The sequence below is a fragment of the Alternaria rosae genome, assembly GCF_020736505.1.
Source record: "Alternaria rosae strain MPI-PUGE-AT-0040 chromosome Unknown BKA58scaffold_8, whole genome shotgun sequence".
Taxonomy (NCBI): Eukaryota; Fungi; Ascomycota; class Dothideomycetes; order Pleosporales; family Pleosporaceae; genus Alternaria; species Alternaria rosae.
The window spans coordinates 1,415,768-1,430,538 of NW_025763577.1; the positions used below are offsets into that span (position 1 = coordinate 1,415,768).

The 14,771-nt window shown below is 52.2% G+C and overlaps 7 protein-coding genes and 1 non-coding gene across 8 annotated transcripts; 5 read left to right on the forward strand and 3 right to left on the reverse strand.

Annotated features, from left to right (window-relative positions):
- Positions 1-267: 267 nt before the first annotated feature.
- Positions 268-2,583, forward strand: BKA58DRAFT_228683 (chitin synthase). Its single transcript, XM_046166427.1, has 3 exons — positions 268-775; positions 840-2,092; positions 2,147-2,583. Exons 1-3 carry the CDS (start codon positions 594-596, stop codon positions 2,407-2,409), a joined length of 1,698 nt encoding a protein of 565 aa, XP_046022794.1. The 5' UTR covers positions 268-593; the 3' UTR covers positions 2,410-2,583.
- A 1,040-nt stretch (positions 2,584-3,623) lies between these two features.
- On the forward strand, positions 3,624-4,904 carry BKA58DRAFT_442636 (uncharacterized protein; the record flags this gene model as incomplete). Its single annotated transcript, XM_046173919.1, has 2 exons — positions 3,624-3,848; positions 3,933-4,904. 2 exons carry the CDS (start codon positions 3,624-3,626, stop codon positions 4,902-4,904), a joined length of 1,197 nt encoding a protein of 398 aa, XP_046022795.1.
- Positions 4,905-5,860: 956 nt separating this feature from the next.
- On the forward strand, positions 5,861-7,021 carry BKA58DRAFT_390348 (RTA1 like protein-domain-containing protein). The gene has a single exon (XM_046170823.1). The coding sequence runs from the start codon at positions 5,898-5,900 to the stop codon at positions 6,957-6,959; it is 1,062 nt and encodes a 353-aa protein (XP_046022796.1). The 5' UTR covers positions 5,861-5,897; the 3' UTR covers positions 6,960-7,021.
- Positions 7,022-7,580: 559 nt separating this feature from the next.
- BKA58DRAFT_390350 (uncharacterized protein) lies at positions 7,581-8,488 on the reverse strand. The gene is made up of 2 exons (XM_046170824.1): positions 8,025-8,488; positions 7,581-7,977 (listed from the first exon to the last, which is right to left on the reverse strand). The coding sequence occupies exons 1-2, from the start codon at positions 8,223-8,225 to the stop codon at positions 7,669-7,671; spliced, it is 510 nt and encodes a 169-aa protein (XP_046022797.1). The 5' UTR covers positions 8,226-8,488; the 3' UTR covers positions 7,581-7,668.
- On the reverse strand, positions 8,467-10,339 carry BKA58DRAFT_390351 (pyridoxal phosphate-dependent transferase). Its single transcript, XM_046170825.1, has 3 exons — positions 9,902-10,339; positions 9,677-9,850; positions 8,467-9,629 (listed from the first exon to the last, which is right to left on the reverse strand). Exons 1-3 carry the CDS (start codon positions 9,985-9,987, stop codon positions 8,576-8,578), a joined length of 1,314 nt encoding a protein of 437 aa, XP_046022798.1. The 5' UTR covers positions 9,988-10,339; the 3' UTR covers positions 8,467-8,575.
- A 324-nt stretch (positions 10,340-10,663) lies between these two features.
- On the forward strand, positions 10,664-10,772 carry BKA58DRAFT_t67. The gene has a single exon. It is a non-coding gene; the product is annotated as a tRNA-Glu (tRNA).
- A 592-nt stretch (positions 10,773-11,364) lies between these two features.
- On the reverse strand, positions 11,365-13,003 carry BKA58DRAFT_320909 (bleomycin hydrolase; the record flags this gene model as incomplete). Its single annotated transcript, XM_046167784.1, has 3 exons — positions 11,365-12,675; positions 12,728-12,819; positions 12,868-13,003. The coding sequence occupies 3 exons, from the start codon at positions 13,001-13,003 to the stop codon at positions 11,365-11,367; spliced, it is 1,539 nt and encodes a 512-aa protein (XP_046022799.1).
- A 696-nt stretch (positions 13,004-13,699) lies between these two features.
- On the forward strand, positions 13,700-14,708 carry BKA58DRAFT_228777 (uncharacterized protein). Its single transcript, XM_046166429.1, has 3 exons — positions 13,700-13,957; positions 14,005-14,217; positions 14,265-14,708. The coding sequence occupies exons 1-3, from the start codon at positions 13,809-13,811 to the stop codon at positions 14,542-14,544; spliced, it is 642 nt and encodes a 213-aa protein (XP_046022800.1). The 5' UTR covers positions 13,700-13,808; the 3' UTR covers positions 14,545-14,708.
- Positions 14,709-14,771: the final 63 nt, after the last annotated feature.

Here is a 14,771-nt window from a genome sequence, read left to right on the forward strand (position 1 = left end):
AAGTTCAGTAATCGGGAATTTCAAGAGTCGACATGGTTTAGGGACGAGGTTATATTTGAACTCGCTAAATTACTCCTATCTGATACTCTACTGAACGCACATTCCCACTGAGACATGACCGTATTGCGATGGCAAAATTTCACCCGGTATTGATACACTAGAGCGAGTCTCGGTACACGCCAAGACTTAGCTTCGGTACAATCAAGTGTGAAGCGGTCCGTATGTCTGGACCTACCGGTGTAAGTCCGAGCTGGCGCATGTTCAACCCGAAAAATAGCCACAGAATGGCGTTTTAGGAAAGCCACGCACGCGTGCAAAAGCTGTTACGCCGCCTGGAGGTACCTCGGTGATCAGCCCTGTCACCGTCCCTGGCGTCCCTGCGTTACACCGCCTGAAACTGTATCGCCTAGTCGGCGTCCTAGAGATTATTCAAACTTCCATTGTGGAGATGCTTAGTTTGACGTCCGTACCCTGACACTTGACCCTGAATTCAAAAAGTGCATGGCGTTTGTACAAAATACTAGAATAGCGTCTGTCGCTCCTACCGCACTCGCCGTTCACCACAACACAACACAGGACACCCTCTCTTTCCCATGAAGATGGATGTCCTCGATACCGCGAGCTCGGGCGCTCAGATTGCTGGCAATCTCAAGAAAAGATCGCGCTTTTTCTCCTCCAAGGTTTTGAGCAGCGCTATCGAACATTTACCAGATGTCAACACGGGTCGTCTCAGAATCGAGAAATATGTAGTATGGACTATCTTAATACCGTTCAAGTAAGTCAATCAACGCCATCACTCCCCATTGCGTAAGATGCGAATTGCTAATAAAGCTACTCAGCCTTTTCATAATGTACATGTTCGCAGATTGGGCGAAGTATTCCTGGATCCTCTTTCCGAGTCTAATACTTCGAGCCGTTGTGGATTTTATCGAAATTACCATGGTCATCAATGCCCTAATTCGAAAGCGATTGAACCCGCCTCAAATCAAGATCCCCGCAACGCCAGAGAACTTGGTCTACCTGCTATGCTGCTACAACGAATCGTACGCGGAGATGATGAACTCGTTGGTTTCGCTGGCTGAACAGCAGTCGCTGGATGATCACAAGAAGGCTGTCGTCGTAGTTTGCGATGGTCGCGTTAGCTGCAAGGGCATGACCAAAACGACTTCCGCCCATCTGAAAGAAGACATTGTTGAGCGTCCGACTAGCACATTCATGAAGGAGGCGTACACTGCCTGGGACGATGGTCCAATGGACATTGAAATCATCAAAGGTGAATTCCGAGGACTTCCAATCGTTTGCGTCATCAAGAACGAGAATCGCGGCAAACGAGATGGCATCATCCTGATCCGGACATTCCTGAACAAGTTCAACCAGCGCAAGGCAAACCCCGATCTGAAGATGATCTCGCCCGAACTTTTCGCCGAGCTCTCGGGCTTCCTCGAGGCCCAATCCATCCAGAAAGTGGACTACGCTATTGGAATAGACGCAGACACCCGATTCGACACCAAATGCGTTCACAGTCTGATGCAGACCGCAAGAGAAGGCGATGAGATCGTGGGAGTGACTGGCTACATCCGACCAGACCCCATAGCTCTGGGAGGATGGACTATTTCCTATCTGTACCAAAACGCCGAGTACATGGTTGGCCAGCATCGGCGTCGCCTGCGTCAGAGTCTTACAAGCGGAAAGGTGACGTGCCTGCCTGGCTGCTGTCAACTACTGCGGGTCTGCGAGGAGACATGCGGCGATTTCATCCTGGGGAAATTCGGATACTATCCCAAGGCTTCCGATGGTCTGTTCCGAACCGTCCGTTCCATGATGAGTGAAGACAGAGATCACGTCTGTCTCGTCATTGCACACTACGCCCACGTCCGGACGCGTGTGAACCTCAGTGCGCGGGCGTACACTACGGCGCCAACTACTCCTTCGGTCTTTGTCAGTCAACGTCGCAGATGGACGCTAGGGCCGCTCACAAGCGACAGTCTCCTCCTCAGCCGCAGATCGACAGGCTGGATGGAGCGAGCTTCTGCTTTGGCTTCTTTGACGCACTGGGTGCAGAACCCAGCGCTTCTCATCTCTCGATTCTTCCGTACGTACCACTCTAGCTATGATTCATGAAATCTTCCTAACATTAGATTAACAGGTGACCTTGACGATCGGACCATCTTTTATATTGTAGCTTTCGAGTACTACCGTCGCGTCTTTGACTTGCTGGTCACCCTCATATCGTGCGACTCGTTCGTTGATGTTGTCCAGACGGTTATTGGCTGCGTTGCCTACACCTGGTCTGCAGCCTACGTCAACGTTTGCACCCAGTTCTACACGCTTTGGAGGATGGACGATTTCCGGTGGGGCAAGACACGCATAGCGGTTGCAGGGAAGGAAGAGAAGACGCACACGGGGTAGAGACCAGGCTTCCGGGGAACCGCAGATGGGGGAAATTAGAGAGGTTGGGCGGTTTCTTTGTTCTCTCTGCTTACGGTTCTGAGCCCCTGGCTTAGTTTGAGCCCTGGCGGGTGCAGCCAATCGGGTCATAGATCGCACGTCACCCCTCGTAACGTAATCATAGATACAGAAACGACTTTTAGAGAAGCTTTCGACATCCGCATGCGTGTTTCATGACTTTTTCTGCTTTGATGTTCTTTTGAAGCAGTTTTGTTGGTTGGGGCTGCTTGGTGGAAGTATCGAATGAGATCATGGTGGGAAGGTCCAACCTTGGGATGCAATCGTGGAACAACCTCTTTGTTCTTTTTTCTACAGTGTGACATCTGCTTCATTGCCATGGCTTACATGACCGCCAGGCACGGCATTGATCGTCCGTCCGTTGCCGTCCTCCGTCGTACAGTTAGTGTGCTTACACCGGTCGCGTCTTTGCCCAACACAGATATTACCCGCGAGGTTCGCTGACTGCTCGCCCTCAGGTAGTGGAAGTCAAGTCGACCGCTATTGCAGTAGCTCTTGGGCGTGAGCGTGCAAATGTACTACCGTAAATGAGGCTCAACAAACCTTGGCGGCGAGTCAGAGGAAGGTTTTCGCTTTCGTGTCAGGCAGATGAGAAGGCCGCCCTGTCAACCACAGCCACGCCTGACATCACCGCCGATCAACAACGCATCACACCAACACCCGGCTCCGCCTATTGCTCCGTCGCGCAATAAGCCTGGCTGCGCAACCAAGACTTTGTGCGCAATATGTTTGTCAGAATTTAGAGCGACGGCTTGTCCGTCGCATTGGCAATGCGATCATGTGTACCGCATTTCCGTGGCCAGCGCGAGAGGCTTACTGCGGCCAGCAGCCCTGAAAGCCTCGCTCTGCCCGCCGCCCAACCGCCCTGTTACCGGTACCGCCACATTGGAAGGGCGGCATAGGTTTGTATGAACGTTACATTTTGCTGTACCTTCTACCCGGAAGCCGGCGCGTCAGCTGTATGTAAGGCAGCAATACCCCGGATTTCTTGCACGCCTCTTGCTGCCTCTCCACCCCGTCTTCTCACCCACCATCGGCCCCACTTTGTCGACGCGCCCACTTACCTTGTACTCGACATACTCGACACACGAGGAAAGTCGCCTTACATGGCTGCGGACTCAGCTTCGCTCTGATCTGAGAATTGACAACAAACAACCATGGCACCGCTCAGCAGCATGGATGTGCTGGTCATGGCGAAGCGACTGCCCGGGACGGCTACGACGCGTACTTCGCCGCCGAACAGAGAGAGTATGACGACTGAGGGCGGCTTTCTCGAGGCATGGGCCCAAGGATACAACGTTGGGAGCTTGATCATTCTAATCTTGATCGTCTTCTGCAACTACCGCTCTGGCATGTGGCTTCATAAGCTTATTCTACTTGAGGTGAGTCTTGGTGCTGCATTCATTGCATCAACAGCCTTACAGGCGAAGCGCCTCATCGCGTATATCAGTTATTAATCCACTCAGCTTGTTCTTGCCATCTGGCACGGCACGTTCATCTTCGTCAAAGACCCGGCATATGGCTGGTATCTCAGCGCGACTGCAACCCTGCTCTTCATATCATACTTCCTCCATAACGTCGTCTCGTGGCTCAAGATCCGACCTTTCTTGCCACTGTGGGGATCTCGTTTCTTCATCATATCGCTGATCTGTGTCCAACCGTTTTGGATAGCAGAGGCGTGGTCGAACTTTGCCTACTTCAATCAGCTTCAGAACGGCTCCAATATCAATCCTCGTACGAGACCTTGGGAGGCTCTGCTCCGCGATCCTTGGTGGATATTTACGACATGGAAGCTGATACATGCCATCAAGAAGACCTACGCCTTCAGTCTGTGGACCCTTGTCGGTATAAACAGGAGGTTTGGCGTGATGCTGGCATGCATGCTACTTTCCATCGTCTTCCTGCTTACCGATGCTGCTGTCAGCGCTGCGAAAGTCACAGCCAGTAGCGGCATCAACCCATACTGGCGGTTCGCACTCGTCTTCAAGTGCGCATCCGATACTATCTTCCTCGACGACTTCAAATCCGTCCTAGACGACATCGTCGCCCGCAAGTTCAGCTCCGCCAGTGACTCTGGGCGTCGCCGTTCAATAACGGGCATCGGCCGTCCGAAGAGCTCCCGCTCGACCTCCCGTAACGACGAGTTCATTGAGTGCAGTAACCTGGAACGACCCGACATTCTGCCGTCGCACGGAAGTCAGCCCAAGATGAGCGCTCGGACGAAATATCGCTCGGTTTTCTCCAAGACCCATAATGTACCAGACGTTCCGACTATTCATATACAAGAGCCTGAGATCGAACAGTCAAGGAGTCCAAGTGAAGATAGCTGGGATAGCCAAGGTCCTGTATTACCCAGACCGGCGCATACGGTGTATCGGAACCCAGAGTTGCGGGCGAGCGAAAGCGATGGTAGCTTGCTGATCGGCAGGCTTGTTTGATGAGTTCAAGACCTGCGCGACAGCAGACACACGTTGAAATTTCTCGTGGCCCTCACAATACCTTTCAGTACCACCGAAAGAGGTGTCTAATATCACACGAATGGGTCAGACATGCTTGGCAGCATACAAAAGTTCTTGGAAGCTCTGGATCTTGGAGCTCTTGCATGCATGATGCAGACGTGGCGCAAAGTAAGTCTCATTGTGATGTTCTAGTAGTACGGACGCCGCTCACACTCTGCCAGAAGCACATCACACTGCGCACCTGCAAGCAACAGCATTGACTCGGTAGCGCGCCGAGCGCGACAACGGAAAATACCCGTGAAAGCGAGGGCAAAAATGATTGGAAGATGAGATGGAAGAGCAATGGCGTTCTGAAGCGATGATTTGCATGATACCCCGGCACGATTGCATTTACACATTACGACAATGAACATCTAATGAACATCTAATACTTATTCGAATAATTCATGATATCTACACAGCCACTTCATCTCCTTTCGTGGGCGCACATGGATGCATCCCGCATACACCCACGATCGGTACTAAGATATTCGGTACTAAATGATTGGCCTTCAATGTGCCAAGCGTTTGCTATGCTGTCGTGGTAGGGCGAGGTCGGGGAACACGAACACTTAGTTCAGCTTTGTATATGCTCACCGGAGAGAAATGAAACCCTCCTCGGGTGGCTTGGCACACCGGAATGGACGCCAAAACTTCCTCGGAGGGTTTGCCAAAGAAACCCGCACGCCATTTTGCCTGGAAGGGGTTTCATTCAGGCACAGACGCGTGTTGCCACGGGGGCTGATACTTGGAGGGCGATATCAGTCCGCTTAATGCTGCGTGGACGAGAAGGAGAAATCACACGCAGAGCCAGAACACATAAAGATGCTCATGGTCTTTTTGCCACCTTCGTAACGCATTTGCTTCGATACCCAAACAGACTTTGTCTTTACCAGTCCGCTGTAACAAGACAATCTAGTTACTCTACCAACCATGCCGTCGTCAACAGCCCCATCTAGCACGACTGCCACACCAACGTGCATCACCGCCATCCCCGACTCCAACGGCCATGTCCCACCCTACGCCTGCAATGCAAACTATCAATACAACCCCTCCTTCGCCGCCGCCATAGCCTTCACCATCCTCTTCGGCCTCCTCACAGCCGCGCACATCGGCCTCGCAGTCCTCCATCGAAAACGCTTCTGCTGGGTGCTCATCACAGGCGCAGTCTGGGAGTTTGTCTCCTTCATCCTACGCGCGCTCGGTACGCGAGACCAGCAAAATGAAGCGTTGGTTATTCTGTCTACATTGCTCTTCCTGCTAGCGCCACTGTGGATCAACGCTTTTGTGTATATGACTGCGGGTCGGCTGGTGTACTTCTTGCATCCGCGGAAAAAGCTATGGCGTATTGAAGCGGTGAAGATAGGGCGTTGGTTTGTGGGACTTGATATCTTCAGTTTTATCGTCCAGGCTGCGGGTGGGGTCATGATGAATCCGCAGGCTAGTGCTAAGACCAATGGGTATGGGAAGGATGTCTATATGGTTGGTGTGGGTGTGCAGCAGATATTCATTCTGATGTTTTTGGCGTTGATCGTTAGGTTTCATTTGGATATGCTGAAGATGGAGCGCGAAGGTCAGACAGGTGGGGAGATCGGTCAAAGGGCAGGTGCTACGCGATGGAAGTGGCTGACATATACGCTGTATGCTGTCCTTATCCTCATCACGACGCGTATCATCTTCCGTCTGATCGAGTTCTCGGCTGGGGTAAAGGGGGCAACAAACGTTCTTGTTGGTACGGAAGGGTATGTATTGGGGCTGGATGCCGTGCCGATGGTGCTGGCACTTGTATTGCTGGCAGCCGTACATCCTGGAATCGTCTTGAAAGGGCCCGGAAGCGAGTTCCCGTCGCGCAAAGAGAGGAAGGCGGCGAAGAAGACGAGAAAAGCCGAGAAGGAATCGCGAAAGGGTAACAACTACTTGCTGCAGAATAGCAAAAGCGGCCCCATAGTGGAAGAGAGCATGCGTATGGATCGGGGGACGAGTCACGATGTGTGATTGAGTTGGAATGACATCTGTAGAATCTGAAATTTGTATGACAGAGTTACAGGTTGGTAGGCTTAACACTATTAGGTCTGGTGTCTACATCGTTTTCTCCGCGTGTCCAGTAGTTTTGTCCAGTGACACTCTGAAGATGAGCAGAGAAATGTTCTGTCAAGACCAGACGTATCCAGTGGGGTTTGACCGACGAACATCGGTATCATCACCAACGAAAGGCTAGTATCAGGGGCCACAAGAATGCAGTATCATGGACCAGCAGAGCTAGTATCAGGGACTAACATAGTTAGCATCAAGGAACCAGCGTAGTCAGCTATTGAGGGTCAGGAAAATTGATATCATATACCCAGGTTTCCGGTATCAGTAGAAGTCGCAACCTCGTCCACGGCCACGGCCACGGGTTGTACGACCCGAACACATTCGATCAGAGGCACCTCTTATGGCCATGCCAGACCCTGGCGGAATTGGATCGTGGATGGCGGCCGGCTGGCCATCAAATCTTGACTGTGCGTTTGCTCGTCAATAGTTTGGCTCAGTGTACATCTATGACTGCAGCCTCGCATGAGCCGCATTTTGCAGAGTGCTAGGTAGAGGCAGGGCCGCCCTCTGAGCTCGCTGAGCAGCTCGGTCGTCGTCGCACGTTGAAGCCGCATTAGCCGCATTTCGGAAGGTTGAGGGTAGAGGTAAGACCGCTCTCTGAGCCCGCAGATTAGCTCGGTTGCCTGACGAAGTCAGAGACGTATTTTGCGACTCGTAGGAGAACCCGAGACTGAGCTCTGGGCCTGCAGATCAGGCTGCTCGAATGTCGAAGTCTGTGCCGCATTTTGCAGAGTTGTGAGTAGAAGGGCGGCTGATCTCTGAGCGCGCAGTAGGCCTTGCAAATCTTGATGAAGATGTGGTACCTGCTTCGTACAACTGCGGGAAGTATAGCTGCAACCCTCTCGCCCACGACGGCACGGAGACGCTTCGCTGTGTCAGCACCTCCTGACACCTTGTTTCGGTACAGTTCATCAAGAAACTGCTGAGATGTCAGATCGTGATCAAAGACTGCGATGTATCACATACCTGGAAGCTCGTAGCATCGATGAGAACCAGCACAATGGCATGGTCGCCTGAGGCTCGAGTAATATCGGCTGTACTCGCTTCTTGTACACCTTGTAAGACAGTTTGGGTTGAGACAGACGCTGTAGCAACGCTCTTTGAGGCGTCAAGAATACGCTCGCTCACTTCGATGCACTTCACGACGTACACGCTGTGGTCCGTCATTGCAGTCCGGTAGCAGGTTAGTGGTCAAGCACCAATGAGAACGGAGTGTGGAAGGAAATACCGCCAAGGTCTTCTGTAGTGCTCGACCCTCCGCGAGTAGGCTTTGAAGCTCAATCTCCTGCTTTGATGTGTCCATGCGCGCTGCTATTGCCGATTATCGAAAGGTGCAATGCGGTGTCAGAAAGTATCGAGCAAGGTAGCCGACGAACAAAATTTAGGCGACTCTAGAGAAGGAAGAAGATCCAGGCCGAAGCGAAAGATTGAGACTAGAATGTGATTGTCCCAGAGTGGAATGAGCGCAAGAGTGCAAACGCTCAGAGTTCACCTTCACCTCGAGTATTCTAAGTCATCTATGCAACCACATCATTAGCCTCCTTCTCCCTCCTTTGCTCGTCTTTCTTCCCCAGCCTGCCCGAGCTCTGGTGAATACCCTCGATCACTTGCTTGATCTCCTGCAAGAAGCGATCTACCTCCTTCTCCGTACCCACCGTTATCCGCAAGCAGCCCAGACATCCATGCTCCTTGCCTCTGAACCGCACTACCACGCCCTTCTCTTCCGCCAAGCCCTCGTACACCGCCAAAGCCGTCTCGTTTGATGGTTTACCGCCCTGGTCTGCCGGCGCATCGAGTATCTGGTAGAGCAGGAAGTTCGACTCCACACCGCCGTGGAGTTTCCCAATGCCAGGAATCTTGGGCAGCTCCTCGATCAGCCTATCGCGCTGCTTGACAATGAGGTCCTTGTGGCTTTGCATGACTTGCAAGTGCTTAGGGCTTAGGGCGGCGCGCGCGATCTGGCTCGTTGGGTTGGGAATGTTGTAGGGCGCCTTCATGTTGTTGAGAATCTGCGCGATAGCTGGGTCTGCGAATGCAGCACCTAATCGAATGCCTGCGAGACCGAAGGCTTTCGAGAGTGTCTGCATAACGACCAGGTTGGGCCATTCGGCTACCCACTCTGCTAGACTTGTTCCATCGGGCGCGAAGTCGATATATGCCTCGTCCACCACTACGACGCCGTTCCATGGGTGTTCTAGTATCTTTCGTATGTCCTCCTTCTTGAGTAGCTTTCCGGTCGGGTTGCCTGGCGAACACAAGTACGCTAGCTTTATGCTCTTGTCCTCATCCATGGCCTTCAGTATCGCGGGCACGTCGAGATCGAAGCTTGGTGTTTGTAGGGGAATCTTGGCCAGCGCGACGTCGTTGACTTGGGCAGAAACGCTGTACATGCCGTATGTAGGTGGGCATGTCAGAATCTTCTCCTTGCCGGGGACGCAGAAGGCGCGGATGAGGGCATCGATCGCTTCGTCGGAGCCGACACCAACGAAGAGGGCGGGTGTTATGTTCTTCGAGGTGTGGGTGTGGGTATTTCGGAGGTTGCAGAGGAGTTGCTTGAGTTCTTCTTGGTGACTGCATGCCCGTCAGCACGTATAATGTAAGGGTTGTGGTATGCATACGGATCTGGGTATCGGTTTAGGCCAAGCAAATCGACATCAATCGCGGAAGATGAGTCGGAGGTGCCGTTGACATTTGCGCCAGGTAGCTTGCCCTCGCCATTCAATTGTAGTCCCGGACCATATGCATTCTCGTTCGCGTCGAGGAGGATGTTGGTGCCGTCATCTTTGTAGTCGCTACGCGTCGTGAGCCTGGTACCTCGATAAGAGTCATGGATATTCACCTACTCGCGCGCGCATCGGTATGGCTCCAATGCGAGGATATTGGATCGCGCGCATTTCTGCAGATCGAATGCCGTATTCTTTGCGACCATTGTGTGTGTAGTGGGTGGATGAGAGGACTTGGGAGTTGGAATGGAAGACCGCTATGTCCAGGCGAAGTTGGTGTTCGCGGGGAACTTTTTGTTTCGCGGGGCGGGACGCGGCGATGTCGGGAGTCATCACATCATCGGGGAACTATTTCGATAAATCGAAATTCGATACTAGTTCATGAAAGCAAATCCTCGGCGCAGGTAACGGGATATGTTTCCAGATCATAACTACGTTTGGTGGGCGAGTGTAGGTTGCAGCCGTTGGCTGATGAGATGATACGCAAGCTTCCAGGCCATGAGGTCTTTACAAGCTTTTCATAATATGACCAGAATACTGTAGAGATTTCTGAAGGTCTTGAGCAATGTATCAAAACGTGTTTGTATTCTGAAATGGTCCCGGAGGTCTTCTAGACCAAGCTTCCATCAGTGGCTGCGCAGACCACATACAACGTAGTATGCGCTAAACGCGTCGAATACAATGCTCTAGAAGTATACAGAGTCTAGTCTCGAGTCTTTGTGGGTCTGTAATACATAAGCTTGATCTGATCTAGTTGATCTTAGTCCGACTTCTCCCTGCCCGATGTCCTGACTCGTATCTTTTCGAACATGTTTCCTTGCCTCCCAAATGCTGCTAAGTGTATATAAACGATATAAAAGTTCATGTCTCCATCAATCAAAGTCCGATATGGTCTAGTGGCTAGGATTTGCCGCTCTCATCGCAGAGTAAGCTCGCAGCTTCACAGCAGCGCAGTGCCGGCAAGGCCCGGGTTCGATTCCCGGTGTCGGAAACAAGTTCTTTTTGCCATCCTACACCTTCTGTACGATACAGAAACGTATCTAGAAGGTTTGGTTTGGATAGAATCATTTTTGCCAACTCAACGCACCCAGAACACCACTCCCAAAACTTACCCAGACATTCAAAGCGCCCTGACTTACCCTAGACAGCTATCGGAGTATTGGGGAATAATGGTGGTCGATTCATGTTGAGTTGAAGAAGCGCAAGTGCCGTTTGGCCATGCTGAACCGACGACAACCACATCCAACAGGTCACCCTGCGTGCTGCTTGACATCAGAATTGCGACCGTCTAACCAAGTCTTAGTACTTTACTAAAATTTCACCAACCAGAAAGCAAGCGATTAGCCACTGTTGGGTTGGCAGCTCTGGCAAACCTCGGTGGTGAAGTTCCCACCCAGTATCACTACTGCGCTTGTCTGCTACCACTTCATCAACGAAAGACGCGCACACTTTATTCCGCCTCAGATCCACGAACCAGAGCCCGAACAATGAAGATGAGACGACATCGCTGAGATATCACGTCTGTTGATCTTTTCTCACAGCAACAATCAATTCATCAAAGGTATCACTAATCTATATCACACTCACGCCAACGCGCCCATCGGGTCCCACAGCTCCAGCATCTTTGGCTTCTGCTCGAGCACCTTCTTGATCGTCGAGCTGACAACGCTAGGGTCAACAACCGCCTGGTACACAAACTCATCCATCCAAGCATCGCTCATAACAAAATAGCCCTTGTCACCTGCACGCTCACTCCACGAGTTCTCCACCCTCCAGCGCACCGGCTTGCCATCAACGACGTGTACAGCTGTCAACACCATAGCATGCGTCATCTGGCTCTCACCCGTCTGCAGGCGCTCCGCCTTGGACATGCCGAGCTTGACATTGAAGCCTAGCTCGTACTCAAAGAGATCCGTGTCCATGATTCCCTTGGTGGAATCGGAGTACTTTCCCACGTCTGAACCGAAGAAGACCGGCATGCCTTTCTTCAGCATCGCAATGCAGGCGTCTTTGATCGTCTTCATGTCCACATTCACATAAGTAACTGGTCGGCCGTTCCACACGTTGCCGAGTCGCTTTACGCTGAGCAGACGGTTGTAAGGGTTGCGCGGGTCGTTTACAAGCGAGAAGAGCGAGTGCACGTCAGTGCCGGAGAGCGCGCGGATGGTCTTGTTGTCGGACAGTTCTTTAGCAAAAGCAGTGGGTCGCGTCTTGAGAGTGCAGAAGTTGCCGTCCTTGTCATAGTACTCCCAGGTGAACGGCTTGGTAGAGCACGGGGGAGGTCCTAGCATCAGTGTCAGAATCAGGTGAATCTCACGCAGCATCTTCTCCTTCTCTTCGGCAATAGTCGCCTTGATGGCGTCTGGCGATGCGTTGCTGGATGCAATGGCACGCAGACGGACGGCATCCTCGCGCAGCTTGGTGGTAATCAGACGGTCCATGGTAGATGAGTTGGACGCGTTAAACGAGTCTGGGTACAGCGAGTGCGGTACAAGACCATACTTCTGTACGAGGTTGGCCACCATATCCCATTGTCCGCCATCACCGACGGGGCTGGACATCAGCGCCTGCACGATCCGGCTGTCAATCTCCTCACTCTTTGTATCCAGTATGCTTTCGAGGAAGTAGTTTGCCTTCTCAATCTTGTCCCAGTAGAAGAGGTATGCCTGCGATAGCTGGAACTCGGACAGCTTGTACTTCTTCATGATAGCGACGCGAAAGACGTTGGTGGATGCGAAGAGCCAGCATCTTCCGGATGAGGCTTGGTTTGTGACGGGCGAGCCCTCCATGGGGATCTTGATGTTGAACTTCTGAGTGTCTGCGATGACAGCGGATCGGGATGAGAGCACGGCGTTGGCAGAGTTGGAGCTAAGAGCTGCGAGGGCGAGGCGGTTCTACAGAGGTAAGTAGGAAACAGTATAAGAGCCGTGTGTATCTGAATAGTACCTTTGGGTCTTCCATGAGCTCCTTCTCCCACTCCGACACTGCCGCAGCAGAGACATCTTGTTGGTACTTGACGCTCGGGGTGTATCGAGGTGCTTCGACAGTCAGACTTGATATAGCATTTTGAACCTAATGTAACGTACAAGCCTCTCCACCAACGACAACAAACCCATCCTTCTCATTCATGGGTCGCTCATCCTTCATGTGGAGCGCTTGGAGTCGCTCCATCAACTTCTCATTAACAGCAGCATCGGACGGTCGTGACTGGTTGGAACCCATGATGAAGATGGGAACAGAACTTCCGGACTATCGTACAGCTCTCAAGAAGAGATAGCTATGTGTTGTAATCTGGGGAAGCTCTGGCTGCCCATCAAGGTGTCGCTCGTTATCGCGCTTATCGGGCGGGAACAACGCGTGCATGGGTCTCGTGGCAGCCCCACTCCGATCAGATGGCTGGAGCGGAAAGTGCCCGCCTCTATACCTTCCACATTCGATCGACGTGCATCGAAGCATGATGCTTACATGCGAGACAGCCAGGCTTGTGCACAACTCAGCATGCAGATGCACGTTACTTACGACTGTTGATCGGGTGCTAGGTTCGTTGCCTGAATGCCTCAGCCACGACGCTGCGACCACCGCGCTATTATCGCGTACGAGGCTACGAGCATCGCCTAACGGCCCATCTCCACAGACCCTGAAACTCATGACAGCCGTTTTGCTTCTTCAACAGGACAGCGAACATGTATGGCATCACACCAATTTAGATCCTACGACCCATATCCAACACATCCATCACCATCCACGCACAGAGGCGATGCTGCGACGACGGCTCCCAAGCGGCGCGCATGCTAAAAGAGGGAGATGAAGATGTACAGGGCCGAACGCGTGTTTCATCACGGCGCCGCAGGGCGTTCCCCTGAGCGTACGCTTCACAGCCCAGTCAACGCGAATTCCCGAAATATCGGTGTATCTCGCGCTCAGCCCTGCAAACAGAGATTTATATCCTGCTTTTCTCTTTTCGTTGCGCAAACATCGCACCTAGCCACCGACAAGCAACGATAATCTCCAGCGGCGCCGATTCACCATGGCGCAACGACCAGTATTTTGGCAGAAGCGCGTTCTCGTGCCCTTCTGGGTGGTGCGAATATGCATCATGCTCTTGATCATTGGAGCAGTAGGCATCTCGCTGAGCAATGTGAAAGAATTGGAAGACATTATCCAACCCTCAGTCTCGTAAATCACACCATCAACAGCGCATACACAAAGCTTATAGCCAGCAGATTACTCATTGTCATTATACTCTTCAGCTGTATAGTACTCCTCATCGACATTCTCGCCATCTTGCTCTTCCTTCGCGATGCGCTGAAACCCGGCACTTTCCTCACCATGAACTCGTTCCAAACTGCGTTCTGGGGCGTCGCCTTGATCATGGAATTTGCGGATATAGGCAAGGGCGGTAGCACTGTAGGGCTTGGATTCGGCGTCTTCGTATTGTACGTTCAGAGTCCCGGGGGTCGTTTGCAATACTGACACATCGCAGCCTCAGCTACTTCGGACTCTTCGTTTACTCGGTCATCGGTTACCGTCGCGCAAAGGCAGAGGCCAAACGAGGCCAGTATGCGCCGGCGCACAATCCATTCGGCGGTTCCGTCCCTGCTCAGCAATCATCTCCGTACAACAGCGCACCCGAATACCAAAATACCGCATACCACTCGCAGACGCAACCTGCTGAGATGAACAACCAGTATCTTCCACCATACCAGAGTGGTGCTGCGACCGACTACTACCAGCAGCCGGTGAAGCCTGCTCATATAGTATGAGCGAGGGATGGAAATATTGAGGATCTGGCGAGGGGCACAGAGAAATATTGAACATTTGGACAAGGCGTTCTGGTGACTGGGAAGAATGATACCATGGGATCCGGATACTTTCACACGTCGACATGCCGCATGAACCTTCATGCGCAGCGGTCCGAACGACTCAATAGCCTGAGTAATAGTAGCATAGTTCTTCAAGGAACGGGGTCGTTTGATTGCATACACCAGGT